Here is a 15019-nt window from a genome sequence, read left to right as displayed (position 1 = left end):
TACTGATTCTTCTGTATCTTTCTAGAGTACATGCTTTCTCTGTTAAAGCTGTGGCAAATTTCTAGACTTGGCATCAGGTGGCTTTTGATGATTCTCAAAGATAATATTCATCTAACATGAATACGTTTTATTGCTCCTGGGGACAGCTATAAGAATGCCCTACTGCTGCCAGGCACAGTGGTTCATACCTGTAATCCCAGAACTTTGGGAGGCCTAGCGGGGCAGATCACCTGAAGTCGGAAGTGTGAGACCAGCCTGACCAGCATGGAGAAACCCCATCCGTACTGAAAATACAAAATCAGCCGGGGCATAGTGGCACATGCCTGTAATCACAGCTACTTGGGAGGCTGAGGCAGGAGAATTGCTTGAACCCAGGAGGTGGAGGTTGTGGTAAGTTGAGATTGAACCATTACACTTCAGCCTGGGCAACAAGAGCAAAAGTCTGTCTCAAAACAATAACAACAACAACAACAAAATGCCCCACTGCCTAAAAATGTATCCTAAACAACAAAGTTCAGAAATGTTTTAATCAATGAAAGCAAAAATAAAATGTGCGTGGAGCTTCCCAAAGGTAAAACATTGCTTAGCAAGTGTTAGTTTTCTCATTAAGACAAATTTTAAGTCATTGCTATTTATTTTCTTTGCTATATACCAACTGTTTCGTAAAAGTATCTTTTGTAATTTTTTAAAAAAAGTATGCAAATCCCCCCACACATATAAAGCTCAATGTATTTTCACAAAGTTATATGTATTCAGAAACTGGGGCAGAGTAAGAAATATACTGCTCACATTTGACATCTATCATTTCAGTTCACTTACCAAAAAAGTACACAAAAGCATGTTGTGTCTCCTTTTACACTTTGCCAATGAAATTTACAGTCCTGTCCATGTTTTGGTAAATGGAGCCAGATTGTCTCAGCTTTATTCCTAATTCATGTTCACTGAACTACAGCAAAACTCTACATCAAAATAGACCATAAATATGTTTCTTCAAATGTAAAACAGAAGTAATTATATTCTGCACAGTAAGAAAAGATTAATGAGATGGTGCCCATAAAGTATTCATTTAAAAGGCTCTGGGAAAAAAACAAATTCAAAAATACATTTTCATGACCCCTTAAAAATAAAATTAGGGAGCTCTCCAATGAAGTTGAATTTTGTGTTTGTTTCTTCTTAACTACATATTTGCTGAATGAAATTTCTTTCTTTTCTTTTTTTTTTTTTTTCTTTCAAGACAAGGTCTCACTTTGTTACCCAGGCTGGAGTGCAGTGATGTGATCTTGGCTCCTTTGCAGCCTCAACCTCCCAGTTTCAAACTAACCTCCTGCCTCAGTCCCTCATTAGCCAGAACTGCAGGAGTGTACCACTACACCCAGCTAATTTTTGTAATTTTTGTACACACTGGGTTTCTCCATGTTGCCCAGGTGGGCCTCAAACTCCTAAGCCCAAACCAATCACCCGCCTTGGCCTCCCAGAGTGCTAGGATTACAGGCATGAGCCACCACACCCAGCTGGGAATGGTATCTTACTATTATCTTTCTTTCACATTTAGTGTCTTATTTTCATTATCTCCCTAGGTTTTTTTGGGTTTTTTTCCCATATCTTTTCTACTAAACTCTCTGTTCAGTGCCTTTCCTCAAACCTTCTTATCTTTGTCTTGTTTTCTTTCTCATGACCTCTCTCTGCTCCAACAAGCAAGGCAAAACATTTCCCGATTCCCATTAGTAAACAATTTATTTATGTTAAATTTGAATTTGATATTTCATGGAGCAAAGTACCTTGCTTTGTATTTCATGCTTTTAAATATTCTATCTCTGATTATAATGTATAACAATAAGTAAGAATTTTTGAGGTACATGAATGTTCAGTATTCATTTGTTTTAAATTATCCAATCAAATAGCAGCACTGAAAACTTGCACATTTTTATAACTATTTACTATCAGATGCATGTAATCTACTTATTATTGTGATAAAACATCTTTGGTTATTGTCAGGAAGACAGCATTTTTGATATGATAATCAAAGAACAGTCGCTTGCATAAAATTATGTCACAAATCACATTATTTTATTCTGGCAACATTTACTATATTCTGCCGATGATTCTCCAGAAAATCTTAAAACACATTCAAAAATGCGATTTTAGGTGTTTTATAAACAGAAGTTGTGTGTGTATCAATTAAAAGCCTGCAAAAAGACAGTTTCTATAGTGCTTTCAAGATCTTCCTTCCCCAAGGGTTAATCAGTTCTAAGAAACTGAATCCTATTTTTGTTGCCAGTTTAATAAAAACAGGCATACCTGTTGCCCAGGGCAGTATTATTCCTTCAGACAGCCACAGTCGGGGAAGAGATTTCTTTCCTTTTCTTACCTAATTAAAATGAAACAAATGAGCTATAATAGAAATCATAAAGTCACCATAGGATATTTCCTTGGGCTATCAGCTTTCCCAGATGGTCATTAATACCCAGATTATAACACATAACAATTCTCATTATTTTTTGCTATGCAGTATATCTTGAAAACAGGCTTATTAAATATTTGGAAAGTAGCTAATATTATTGGAAAAAATAATCATATTCAGTGATGACTCTTAATTGGTTTAAAGATTGATTACTTAGAATTGAGGAACGCTTGGGAATAAAAAATCAACAAAACAAACAAAAAATACAGAGAACTATTATTATATGAGACAACAGGCAAAATGTTGCAGTGTTTTGGAAAGAATATGAGTAGAGTTAGTCAACTGAGTATGAATTGACTGCTTCCCGTATACCCTTTACTTGCTTTGTGCTTTTGGAGATATAAGGAAAAGAGGACCACAAATTTTCTGTGTTTAAAATTTGAGAAGAGATTACTGTTGTGTAGCTGTGTACAATTAAGTAGGGTGTTGAGGAAACTCAATTGTGTAGCTAACATTTTCTCTAGAAGCTTTTGTTCATTCTCTACCTTCAAACAAATGAAGAACCAAAAGCCAAAAAACAGTATGTCAATATTAGATTACAAAAATAGTGAAAGTTTTGTAAATTCACCTGCATGGATAGTACAATTGATTGTTCAGAAATTCGTTATGATGCTAGAAAACACAATTTAATTTAAAAGTTAATCAAAGGTCTGTATATAGAAATTGCTACCATAAAAATAGAGGAGGAAGGTGTCTTCAAATCTAGGAATCTTTATTTACATTTTTAGAAGTACATATGTCTATCTGAAGAATTCAGTAGCATCCGTCATACTTAAATTGCTTGACATTAGCTATTAACACTTGGAAACCATTCCCCACTATTGTGGTTCTTAAATGCTTTCAATATTTCACACACTGAATTCAGAAATGCAATTAGCAAGCTGAATAGCATATCAACATTTGATAATTGCACCTAAAACATACAGCAGATTATGCAGTTTTACTCTGAAAAGGCTATTCCCTTATTCACTCCTAAAAACTGTCCATTCTTTTGGCATGTTTTATTTTCCTTCTTTATGCAAAAGTGATGGTGCTGAATGCTAATTAATTGATTCTTGATCAAATCTCAAGCAGTTATGTTCAAGTAATTAGTTCAGGCTCTTGCGTTTCTGACATTCTGCAAACATTTTGTTTGAATTTCTAATTTATCTTTCCTTAATAAATCAACAGCTGACCTTTAGTAGATGCTTGTACTAGAGAATATAGAGAACAGGACAAATGTGTCTTTTCCGAATGGGCTAGTCATAAGTTCTGCCAGGTTTTTAGTCTTGAATATTTTCTGTGGATATCCTTGAAAGTTAGCCATTTGGCCAAACAACATGACTGCTAGCTCTAATAGGCATGACTCACATTTCCACATTTACCCACCTGAAGGGGTGGCCTGCCCCTCCACACCTGTGGGCATTTCTCGTTAGGTGGAATGAGAGACTTGAGAAAAGAAATGAGACACAGAGACAAAGTATAGAGAAAGAAAAAGTGGGCCCAGGGGACCAGCGCTCAGCATACGGAGGACTCACACCGGCATCGGTCTCTGAGTTCCCTCAGTATTTATTGATCATTATCTTTACCATCTTAGAAAAAGGAAAGTGGCAGGATAATAGGATCCTCCTCGTAGGGAGAAGGTCAGCAGTAAGACACATGAATAAAGATCTCTGTGACATGAATAAGTTTAAGGAAAAGTGCTGTGCCTTGATATGCATATGCAAACATCTCCATAAACCTTTTTAGTGCATAGAGAGCAGCATTGCCGCTAGCAAGGCACAGCCCTAAGGCGGTTTTCTCCTTTCTCAGTAAACAGAACATACACCCAGATGTTCCATTGCCCAGGGACGGGCAGGAGACACATGCTTTTCTCTATCTCAACTGCCAAGGGGCCTTCTTTCCTCTTATACTAGTCTTCCTCAGCACAGACCCTTCACACGTGTCAGGCTGGGGGACGATCAGGTCTTTCCCTTCCCACGAGGCCGTATTTCAGACTATCACATGGGGAGAAACCTTGGACAATACCTAGCTTTCCTAGGCAGAGGTCCCTGCGACCTCTGGCAGTGTACGTGTCCCTGGGTACTTGAGATTAAGAGAATGGTGATGACTTTTCACAAGCATACTGCCTTCAGGCACTTGTTTAACAAAGCACACCCTGCACAGCCCAAAATCCGTTAAACCCTGAGTCACCACAGCACATGTCTCTTGCAAGGACAAGGTTGGGGGTAGGGTCACAAATGAACAGCATCTCAAATACAGAACAAAATGGAGTCTCTTATGTCTACTTCTTTCCATATAGACACAGTAACAGTCTGATCTCTTTTTCTTTTCCCCATACCCACCCAATACTGCTCTTTCTGGTGGGTAAAGTGGTTGGGAAATTTACCAAGAATCCAGTTGTCTTAGTCCATGAAACTCTTTCTGTTTCTCCCGGATATGTTTGAACTAATTGTGCTCCAGTGCTGTGACAACTTCTGATTTTGGGGTCCCACAGGCTGCTGCCCACATAATTCTTTCCATAGTTATTGCTCAAAGCCAGACCTATAGGACTTCTTACAGGAACCTGTGGTAGTCTTTTCCCTGTTGAGATTCTGAAGATTGACTTCAGAAAAATGACGGTAATCCTTGCAAGCAGCAGAAAGAATATTCCTTTACTGGTATTTTAGTAACTTCAAAACTCATGAACAATAGACACCTTTGGGAAAACATACTATTTCAGATGTTTTCTTCAAAGCTGAGGGAACAAAATGGATATCTAAGTTTAGTGAGAGTCATTAGTCTCAGAAGAACTGGTATTTTTACCCCTATCTCCCAGAGACCTAAAAACAAGATTTTCTATTATAATAAAACAGACATATTTAAACCCACCATATTTCTCATTTTTAAAGTTTCTCTTATTTGAGCATCAACATTGCAGGGTGCCTTCATTCCTCACTAATTCATTCAACAAATTATTCAAAGACTTATTAATATGCCAGGCACTATATTAGGTGTTGGAGTACAGATATCAAGAAGATATGTTTTTTTTTTTTTTTTCCAAAATTTTACTAAACTCATGGTCTGATTGACACACAGTTAAAGCAGCCATCACAGGACGCTGGTGATTGGAAGGATGGAAAGCAGCAGGGAGCATGGCAAGATCACAAAAAAAGAAACATGTGAAATTGGGCAACAGGGGAAAAGGGAGATAGGTGATAAAGAAGATATCTTTCTTTTAGAGGAGGTGGATTTGTGCATTTAATTTTAAATGACAAGGAAAAGAAAAGCAGAGAAAGAATATTCTACCCAGAGGTGAAAACATCTGACACCAAGATATGGAGGCACTATGAATCATGGAGATGTTTGCAACGTAGTCAAATAATTGAAAACATGAACTCCAAATTAAAGGTATTGAAAGGACACAAAGATAGATGTGTACCCGCCCCCCACCCGCTACACCCTTGTTCTGCTCTCTAATCTTTGCACATACCAGAGATTTCGTAAGTTCTGTGAGTACCTGGTTTTCTGCACGTACCAGAGATTTTGTTTTGCACATACCAGAGATTTTGTAAGTTCTGAGGCAAGGTCACAAGACGTGTTTAAGTAAAATAAACTCTTGCTGCCATAAACCTGCTCTCCCACCTCAAAGTTTGAACCAAAATATCAGAAATGGCGGGAACCAATCATAGTTAGCCAAATCGCCTTGTTCAAACACTAGCCAATCATATATCTGATTTGTATAATAACTCTATGCCCACTTTTCTTAGACTATATAACACTGCTCGGAGCTCAGTGGGGGAGCTCTCTTGCCCGTCTCGTTTCACAAGCGAGGGAGAGTTCCAGGTTCGAACCTGTAATAAAGATCCTTGCTGCTTAGCTTTGACTCTGGACTCTGATGGTCTTCTTCGGGGAATAAACGGTCTGGGCATAACAAATGGGGGCTCGTCCGGGATTTCCCCCAAGCCCACCAGACCCCCAAGTCAATGGATCTTAATCTGTAGGTAAGCCGGCTTTGTCACCGTCTCTGTCTTTGTCTCTGTCTGTCTCCCTGAAATTTCGCGAAATCCGTAATCTGTAATCTGTATTGGTCTGTTTTATAAGTGGCATGGTCTTGGCGGACGCGCTAAAAGACAGCCACTCGGGACTGGTGGGAGACGTCCCCCAGTACCCATCTGGGGGCCTCCATCCTTGGTTGCCCCCTCTGACTCAGGTCGGAAGTCCGACACGCGCTCGCGAAGGCTCATCGTTTCTCACTGTCTGTCCGTTATTGTTAAGTGTTAAGTGTAAGTCCAAAACGAAACATAAAACCTTTTCTTCCCCTTCCAGGACCGGACCTGTTGGATACTCCCCTCTGCTTCACACTCATTTTCGTCCCTCCTTCTCTTTGTAGGAGCAGTCCAAAGATGGGCAACAACCAGAGCACGCCGCTCTCACTCCTTGTTACCAATTTTAAGGATGTGAAGGCTCGTGGGCGTAACTTAAGCGTAGAACTAAAGAAGGGAAAGCTAGTTACTTTCTGCCATTCGGAGTGGCCCTCTTTCAGCGTAGGGTGGCCCTCCGAAGGAACTTTCTGTCTCTCTATTATTACTAAGGTAAAAACTAAGATTTTCCTGCCAGGGCACTCAGGACATCCTGATCAAATTCCTTATATTCTAGTGTGGCAAAATCTTGTGGAAGACCCACCGCCCTGGATAACTCCATTCATCCTTGAGCCTTGCAAGGTCCTAGTAATGCGACCTACAAGACAAAGGACTCCCTCTGCTCCCTCGGCCCCTGTGCTGCCAGACAGCCAGGACCCCCTAACGTTAGAACCCACACTTCCCCCACCATATCCGCACCTTATCCCGCAGGACCCAGTCCCCCAGGGTGGTGCTTCCATAGAGGGAAACCGAGAAGCGGAAGCAGCCGAGAGCGAAAGTAACCCGGGGGGGCCGGCCGGCCGAATGCGAGGCCGCGTACTGCGGGACCAAGCTTCCCGACTCCCTGACTCCACCGTAGCCCTGCCTCTCAGAGAAATAGGATCGCTCGATGATACCGGGCTCTCCCGTCTCATGTATTGGCCTTTTTCCACTAGTGATTTATACAATTGGAAGTCCCAAAATGCTCGGTTCTCCGATAATCCCAAAGATCTAACCTCGTTGTTAGACACTGTCATGTTTACTCACCAGCCAACCTGGGATGACTGTCAACAGCTCCTCCGAATCCTGTTCACAACGGAGGAGCGGGAAAGAATCCAAGTTGAGGCCAGAAAGCTGGTTCCAGGAGATGACGGCCAGCCAACTGCAAATCCTGACCTCATTAACGCGGCTTTTCCTTTGACCCGGCCCAGATGGGACTACAACATGGCAGAAGGTAGGGGACGACTGCTCATTTATCGCCAGACTCTAATGGCGGGTCTCCGGGCTGCAGCTCGCAAGCCCACCAATTTGGCTAAAGTATATTCTGTATTACAAGGTAAGACAGAAAGTCCCGCTGTGTATTTAGAGAGATTAATGGAAGCTTTCAGACAGTATACCCCTATGGACCCGGAAGCACCGGAAAATCAGGCTGCGGTAGTAATGTCCTTTGTAAACCAGGCAGCATCAGATATTAGAAGAAAACTCCAGAAATTAGAAGGTTTAGAGGGAAAGCAGATTCAGGACCTCCTTCAGATGGCCCAGCGAGTTTATAATAATAGGGATACTCCAGAAGAAAAACAGTTCAAGGCAACCAAAGAAATGACCAAAGTTTTAGTAGCAGCTTTCCCCCAGGCAGGGAATGGCCAAAGCAGAAAGCAGACAAAGCAAGGCTCTAGGCAAGGATTAGAAAAGGATCAGTGTGCTTATTGCAAGGAACGTGGTCACTGGATTAAAGACTGCCCAAAGAAACGGAGACCAGCTAACCCTACCTCCGTACTCGTTACCCAGGACTCTGACTAGGGAAGACGGGGTTCGGACCCCTTCCCCGAACCCAGGGTAACTTTGCAAGTGGAGGGGTCCCCAGTTCGCTTCTTGGTCGATACTGGGGTGGAACGCTCAGTCCTAACCAAACCAATTGGAAAAATGTCTAAGAAAACATCCTGGGTGCACGGGGCCACAGGCATCAAAAAATACCCCTGGACAACCCAGAGGACTGTAGACTTAGGAACGGGAAAAGTCTCCCATTCCTTCCTAGTCATCCCAGAGAGCCCCTGCCCTCTACTAGGGAGGGACTTGCTGACAAAAATGGGGGGCCAAATCCACTTTGAGCCAGAAGGGCCGAAGATAACTGATTCCCAAAACAGGCCAATATCTATCCTGACTGTCACCTTAGAAGATGAGTACAGACTCCATCAAGAGCAAAAGCCCCCCGATCAGGAAATTGACTCTTGGCTCCAGCGTTTCCCTGAAGCGTGGGCAGAAACTGGGGGCTTAGGGCTAGCTAAATATCGACCTGCCATATTTGTGGAAGTTAAGCCAGCGACGGACCGGGTTCGCGTTCGGCAATATCCTATGCCCCTGGAGGCAAGAGAAGGAATTACGCCCCATATCCGCCGACTCCTAGACCAGGGAGTCCTACGGGCTTGCCACTCATCCTGGAATACTCCACTGTTACCTGTTCGTAAACCCAACAGTACGGACTACAGGCCAGTACAGGATTTAAGAGAAGTTAATAAAAGGGTCATGGACATACATCCCACTGTGCCCAATCCATACACCCTTCTGAGTGCTTTACATCCCGAAAAACAGTGGTATACCGTTCTTGATCTAAAAGATGCTTTCTTCAGCCTTCCTCTGGCTCCCAAAAGTCAAGGACTCTTTGCATTTCAATGGACGGATCCTGAGAGGGGCATCAACGGTCAGCTAACATGGACCAGGCTGCCACAAGGGTTCAAGAACTCGCCAACCCTGTTCGATGAAGCCCTTCATGAAGATCTGGGTGAGTACCGGCGGCAACACCCTGAAATAACTCTTTTGCAATATGTTGATGATCTCTTAATAGCAGCCAGATCCCCGGAAACTTGTGTTCAAGGGACTGAGGACCTCTTGAAGACTCTGGGGGAGCTAGGCTACCGAGCCTCAGCAACAAAGGCTCAGATCTGCAAGTCGGAGGTAACTTATCTGGGGTACCTATTAAAAGGGGGGCAACGCTGGCTAACCAAAGCCCGAAAGGAAACAGTCCTACGCATCCCTAGACCCCAGTCGACACGGCAAGTGAGAGAATTCCTGGGGTCGGCAGGGTTCTGTATGTTATGGATACCCAGATTTGCTGAGTTAGCCAAGCCCCTATATCAGGCAACAAAGGAACGGCAGCCCTTCAATTGGACGGAAGAGGCTGAGCTGGCCTTTCAACAAATCAAAACTGCCTTGTTATCAGCCCCTGCGCTGGGGCTCCCTGATGTCTCCAAGCCCTTCCACTTATACGTAGATGAAAGTAAGGGTGTTGCAAAAGCCGTGTTAACACAGTACCTAGGCCCCTGGCGGAGGCCAGTTGCCTATTTGTCAAAAAAATTAGATTCAGTGGCTGCTGGCTGGCCACCCTGCCTGCGGATAATCGCGGCGACCGCCCTAATGGTCCGAGACGCTGATAAACTTATCATGGGGCAAGAGTTGCGCGTTATAACCCCGCATGCCATTGAAGGCATCCTCCGGCAGCCGCCGGACCGATGGATGAGTAACGCCCGGCTCACCCACTATCAAGGACTGCTGTTAAACCCCCTCAGAATAACTTTTCTGCCCCCAACCTCTTTAAACCCTGCTTCACTGCTGCCAAATCCAGACTTGGACGCCCCGTTCCACAAGTGCACTGAGATACTGGCTCAGGTGCATGGGGTGCGGGAGGACCTGCAAGATCGTCCGCTCCCTGACACAGAACTCACCTGGTTCACTGATGGCAGCAGCTACGTCCACCAAGGCCAGCGGTATGCAGGAGCAGCTGTAACGTCAGAGACTGAGGTAATCTGGGCGGAACCCTTGCCTCCAGGGACATCGGCCCAAAGAGCTGAACTGATAGCCCTCACACAGGCCCTCACCCTAGGGGCAGAGAAAAAACTAACAGTATACACGGATAGCCGCTATGCTTTCGCTACTGCGCACATACATGGGGCCATCTACAGAGAAAGGGGAGTATTAACAGCCAAAGGCAAAGAAATAAAAAACAAGCAAGAGATCCTAGCTCTATTAACTGCTTTGTGGAAACCAAAGAAATTGGCTATCGTACATTGCCCTGGGCATCAGAAACCAACTACGCCAATTGCTCGAGGCAACTTCTTAGCCGACCAAACCGCAAGGAGCATAGCAAAAGCTCCCAGTCAGCTCCTCGCGCTCCAGCTCCCCGATCCTGGCCCGCGAAATTTGCCATGTTTTCCTGACTATACCGAACAGGATCGCGAATGGATGAACACGCTTCCCCTAAAACAGGTTAAAAATGGGTGGTGGACTGATATAAATGACCAAACCATCCTACCAGAAAAATTAGGACGACAGGTGTTGGAACACATCCACCGGACAACCCACCTGGGTGCCCGGCGAATGATGGACTTAATCAGGCACGCCAAGTTTAGAATCAGGCGCATAGCTGAACTGGCCAGCGATGTCACAACAAATTGCAAAGCCTGCCAACTAAACAACGCTTGCCCCCAAACCCAGACCACCGCAGGAATTAGGTGTAGAGGAACTAGGCCTGGTATCTATTGGGAAATAGACTTTACTGAGATAAAGCCTGGAAAATATGGGTATCAGTACTTACTTGTCTTTGTAGATACTTTTTCAGGATGGACAGAAGCGTTCCCAACTAAGAGAGAAACTGCTCAGGTTGTAGCAAAGAAAATTTTGGAAGAAATCCTCCCCAGGTATGGCTTTCCCGTCCAAATAGGGTCAGACAATGGACCAGCCTTCATTGCTAAGGTAAGTCAGGATTTGGCTTCCATTCTTGGGGCAAATTGGAAATTACATTGTGCTTATAGGCCCCAAAGCTCAGGACAGGTAGAAAGGATGAATCGGACTCTGAAGGAGACCTTAACTAAATTGACCATGGAGACTGGCGCTAATTGGGTAGTACTTCTCCCCTACGCTCTGTTCCGGGCCCGAAATACCCCTTACAGACTGGGCCTCACACCATATGAAATCATGTGTGGCAGACCCCCACCCCTGGTCCCCAGTCTAAAAGATGACTTACTCAAACCTGAAACTGAAAATGTCTCTGAGCTCCTGTTCTCCTTACAAGCCTTACAGAAAATTCACCAGGAAATTTGGCCCAGACTACGAGAACTGTACGAGGCAGGACCTCCGCCGACGCCTCATCCGTTCCAGCCGGGAGACTGGGTCCTAGTCAAGCGCCACCGGCAAGAAACTCTTCAACCCAGGTGGAAAGGACCACTGCAAGTACTCCTGACTACTCCCACCGCTCTCAAAGTAGAAGGCATCGCTTCGTGGATCCACTACACACACGTCAAACCAGTGGACCCAACATCCGACCTTCTCGAGACGTCTGGAGCACCGGTTACATGGACTGTAGACAAAGCTAAGAACAATCCCTTAAAGCTAACCCTGCGCCGTCACCCACATAGCCGTAACCATGTCTAGCTTGCCTATGCTTTTATGCCTTATACATCTGACTCTCCTAACTGCTGCGCCGTCTAATCCCTATGTCTGGAGGTTCTGGCTCTATGAGAACAAAACTCACCCCGGGGAAACCCCCCAAGCGGGTAAACTGCTAGCTAGTGCAGACTGCCCCCACTCCGGGTGCAATACTCCAATTTACCTCAATTTCACTAATTTCCAAATTGCCCAACCGGGGATACCCATGATTTGTTTTGAATATGATCAGACTGAATATAATTGTAAGAATTATTGGTGGCACCAGAATGCAGGTTGCCCATACCACTATTGTAAAATGCACTCAGCCAGGGTATGGGACGAATACCCGAGAAAGTCTAACCTCCTCAGGACTCGCTACCCGACAGGGATTCCCAACATATTCACTTGGATAATAACAGATCCAGGGCACTCCCGGTGGACATCGCCCCAACATGGGGCAGTCTACTACGATGCCAGTAGTAGCTGGCCTAGTAGCCACCTGTACTTGTGGCGGAGTCTAGTCCAGATTCGACCCTTAATCCATACACAAATCCACAGACAGGAAACCAAGCTATCACAAGACTTGCAGCCCTTCTCCTGGCTAACCCTATTACAAGAAGGGCTAGCATTCCCCAACCTCACCGGTTTAGGCGACCTGTCCTCTTGCTTTATGTGTGCAACCTTAGGAAGACCACCATTAACCGCTGTTCCCCTTTCCTCCCCACCCACAAACTATATGCCAGATTCTAATTCATCAACAGTTGCAATACCTGATGTAGCCCTGTACCGTGACCCATACCAAGAGAAATACCCCTACTGTTATTCAGCATTTAGTAGCAGCCTCTGCAACCAGACGGCTACATACCCTAATAGCCCCATACGTGCTCCCCTTGGTGTGTTCTTCTGGTGTAATATGACTCTGTTAAAAACTCTGTCCAAAAGCATCTCTGACGGACAGTTGTGCATCCCTGTTACACTAGTTCCCCGACTGACCCTGCTGACCCCGGCAGAGTTCATAGGCTGGGCAGGGACTGCCCCAACTGAAACTGTGTGACATAGACGAGCAGTTTTTCTACCACTAATTGCCAGAATATCCTTAACCACCTCTGTTGTCGCAGCGGGGTTAGCAGGAGGGGCCCTACAACTCCATGATAGAAAACGACAAGCTGTTACAACAGTTCTCTGTTGCTATGGAAGACTCCGCTTATTCCCTAGCCTCCCTTCAGCGGCAGCTCACCTCCCTAGCACAGGTCACCCTTCAAAACCGCAGAGCCTTAGACTTACTCACGGCTGAGAAAGGAGGTACCTGTATGTTCCTCAAAGAAGAATGCTGTTTCTATATAAATGAGTCAGGGTTAGTTGAGGAAAGAGTCCAACGCCTACACGAACTAAGCTTAGAAATGAAAAAGCAACAATTCACTACAGCCACTAACAATTGGTGGAGCTCTTCAATGTTTTCCCTTCTGGCACCCCTTTTAGGCTCCCTAATGTGTTTACTACTTCTATTCACTATAGGCCCCTGTGTGGTAAATAAAATTTTACAATTTGTCAGAGAAAGGTTTGATACCATCCAACTAATGGTCCTCCGTAGCCATCACCAGCCTCTCCTGCACCCAGAAAGTGAGGCTATATTATAAGACTCTGGAAATCCAAGATTGGACATCCAGTTACTTATGAGAAGGGGGAAATGAAAGGACACAAAGATAGATGTGTACCCGCCCCCCACCCGCTACACCCTTGTTCTGCTCTCTAATCTTTGCACATACCAGAGATTTCGTAAGTTCTGTGAGTACCTGGTTTTCTGCATGTACCAGAGATTTTGTTTTGCACATACCAGAGATTTTGTAAGTTCTGAGGCAAGGTCACAAGACGTGTTTAAGTAAGATAAACTCTTGCTGCCATAAACCTGCTCTCCGGCCTCAAAGTTTGAACCAAAATATCAGAAATGGCGGGAACCAATCATAGTTAGCCAAATCGCCTTGTTCAAACACTAGCCAATCATATATCTGATTTGTATAATAACTCTATGCCCACTTTTCTTAGACTATATAACACTGCTCGGAGCTCAGTGGGGGAGCTCTCCTGCCCGTCTCGTTTCACGAGCAAGGGAGAGTTCCAGGTTCGAACCTGTAATAAAGATCCTTGCTGCTTAGCTTTGACTCTGGACTCTGGTGGTCTTCTTCGGGGAATAAACGGTCTGAGCATAACAGTATCTGGGTAAGATTAAAATAATGGGCAAAGGACCTGAGCAGACGTTTCTCCAAAGATGATATAAAAATGCCCAACAGATATATAAAACAGTGCTCAACATCACTCATCATTAGGGAAATGCAAATTAAAACTACTATGAGATATGATGTCACATTGTTAGGATGACTATTATAAAAAAGACAAGTCATAAGACATGTTGGCAAGGATGTGAAGAAAAGGGAACTCTAATACACTATTGATGGGAATGTAGATTGATACAGCCATTATGGAACACAGTATGGAAATTTGTAAAGAAATTAAAAATAGAATTGCCATGTGACCCAGTCATCCCTCTTCTGGGTATATAGCCAAAGAAGATGAAATCGCCACCACCTTGTAAAGATATTTACACTTCCAAGTTCGCTGTATCACGATTCATAATAGCCAAAATATAGAAACAAACGAAGTGTCCATTGATGGACGGATAGATAAAGAAATTGTGGTATATATGATATACATCATATATACCACAACACAGATGGGCCTGAAGAACATCATGCTAAGTAAAATAAGCCAGACTCAAAAGAAAAATATTTCACGATCACACTTATGTGCACAATAATTTTTTTTTAAAGAAAGGTCAAATACATGGAGATAGAGAATAAACCAGTGGTTCTAGTTTGGGGGAGTGGGAGAAAGAAACAGGAGTGATGTAGGTCAAAGGAAACAAAATAGCAGATACGTGGTATGAACAAGTTTAGATATCTAATGTACGACATGGGGGTCATAGTTAATAAAATTATATGATACTAGGGATTCTTGTTAAATAAGTGGATTTTAGCTGCTCATGTCACAAAAAACTGTAACTATG

At 43.9% G+C, this 15019-nt stretch overlaps 1 protein-coding gene and 1 long non-coding RNA gene across 3 annotated transcripts in view; both read left to right on the top strand.

Moving 5' to 3' along the window:
• The window catches only part of LOC114671509 (uncharacterized), a 46882-nt gene extending 46305 nt beyond the window's left edge, over positions 1 to 577 (top strand). For both annotated transcript variants that reach the window (XR_013401861.1, XR_013401860.1), the window contains exon 6: positions 26 to 577. This is a non-coding gene — a long non-coding RNA (uncharacterized LOC114671509). The remainder of the gene's footprint in view (positions 1 to 25) is intronic.
• Positions 578 to 7051: 6474 nt separating this feature from the next.
• LOC144333305 (uncharacterized) lies at positions 7052 to 13359 on the top strand. The gene is made up of 2 exons (XM_077956544.1): positions 7052 to 7774; positions 11606 to 13359. The coding sequence occupies exons 1-2, from the start codon at positions 7153 to 7155 to the stop codon at positions 11962 to 11964; spliced, it is 981 nt and encodes a 326-aa protein (XP_077812670.1). The 5' UTR covers positions 7052 to 7152; the 3' UTR covers positions 11965 to 13359.
• The last annotated feature ends 1660 nt before the right edge of the window (positions 13360 to 15019 follow it).

Source organism: Macaca mulatta, chromosome 12, assembly GCF_049350105.2.
Source record: "Macaca mulatta isolate MMU2019108-1 chromosome 12, T2T-MMU8v2.0, whole genome shotgun sequence".
In the NCBI taxonomy this organism is placed as follows: Eukaryota; Metazoa; Chordata; class Mammalia; order Primates; family Cercopithecidae; genus Macaca; species Macaca mulatta.
The sequence above is the reverse complement of the archived record's forward strand: the minus strand, read 5'-3'. Positions and strand labels throughout refer to the sequence as shown.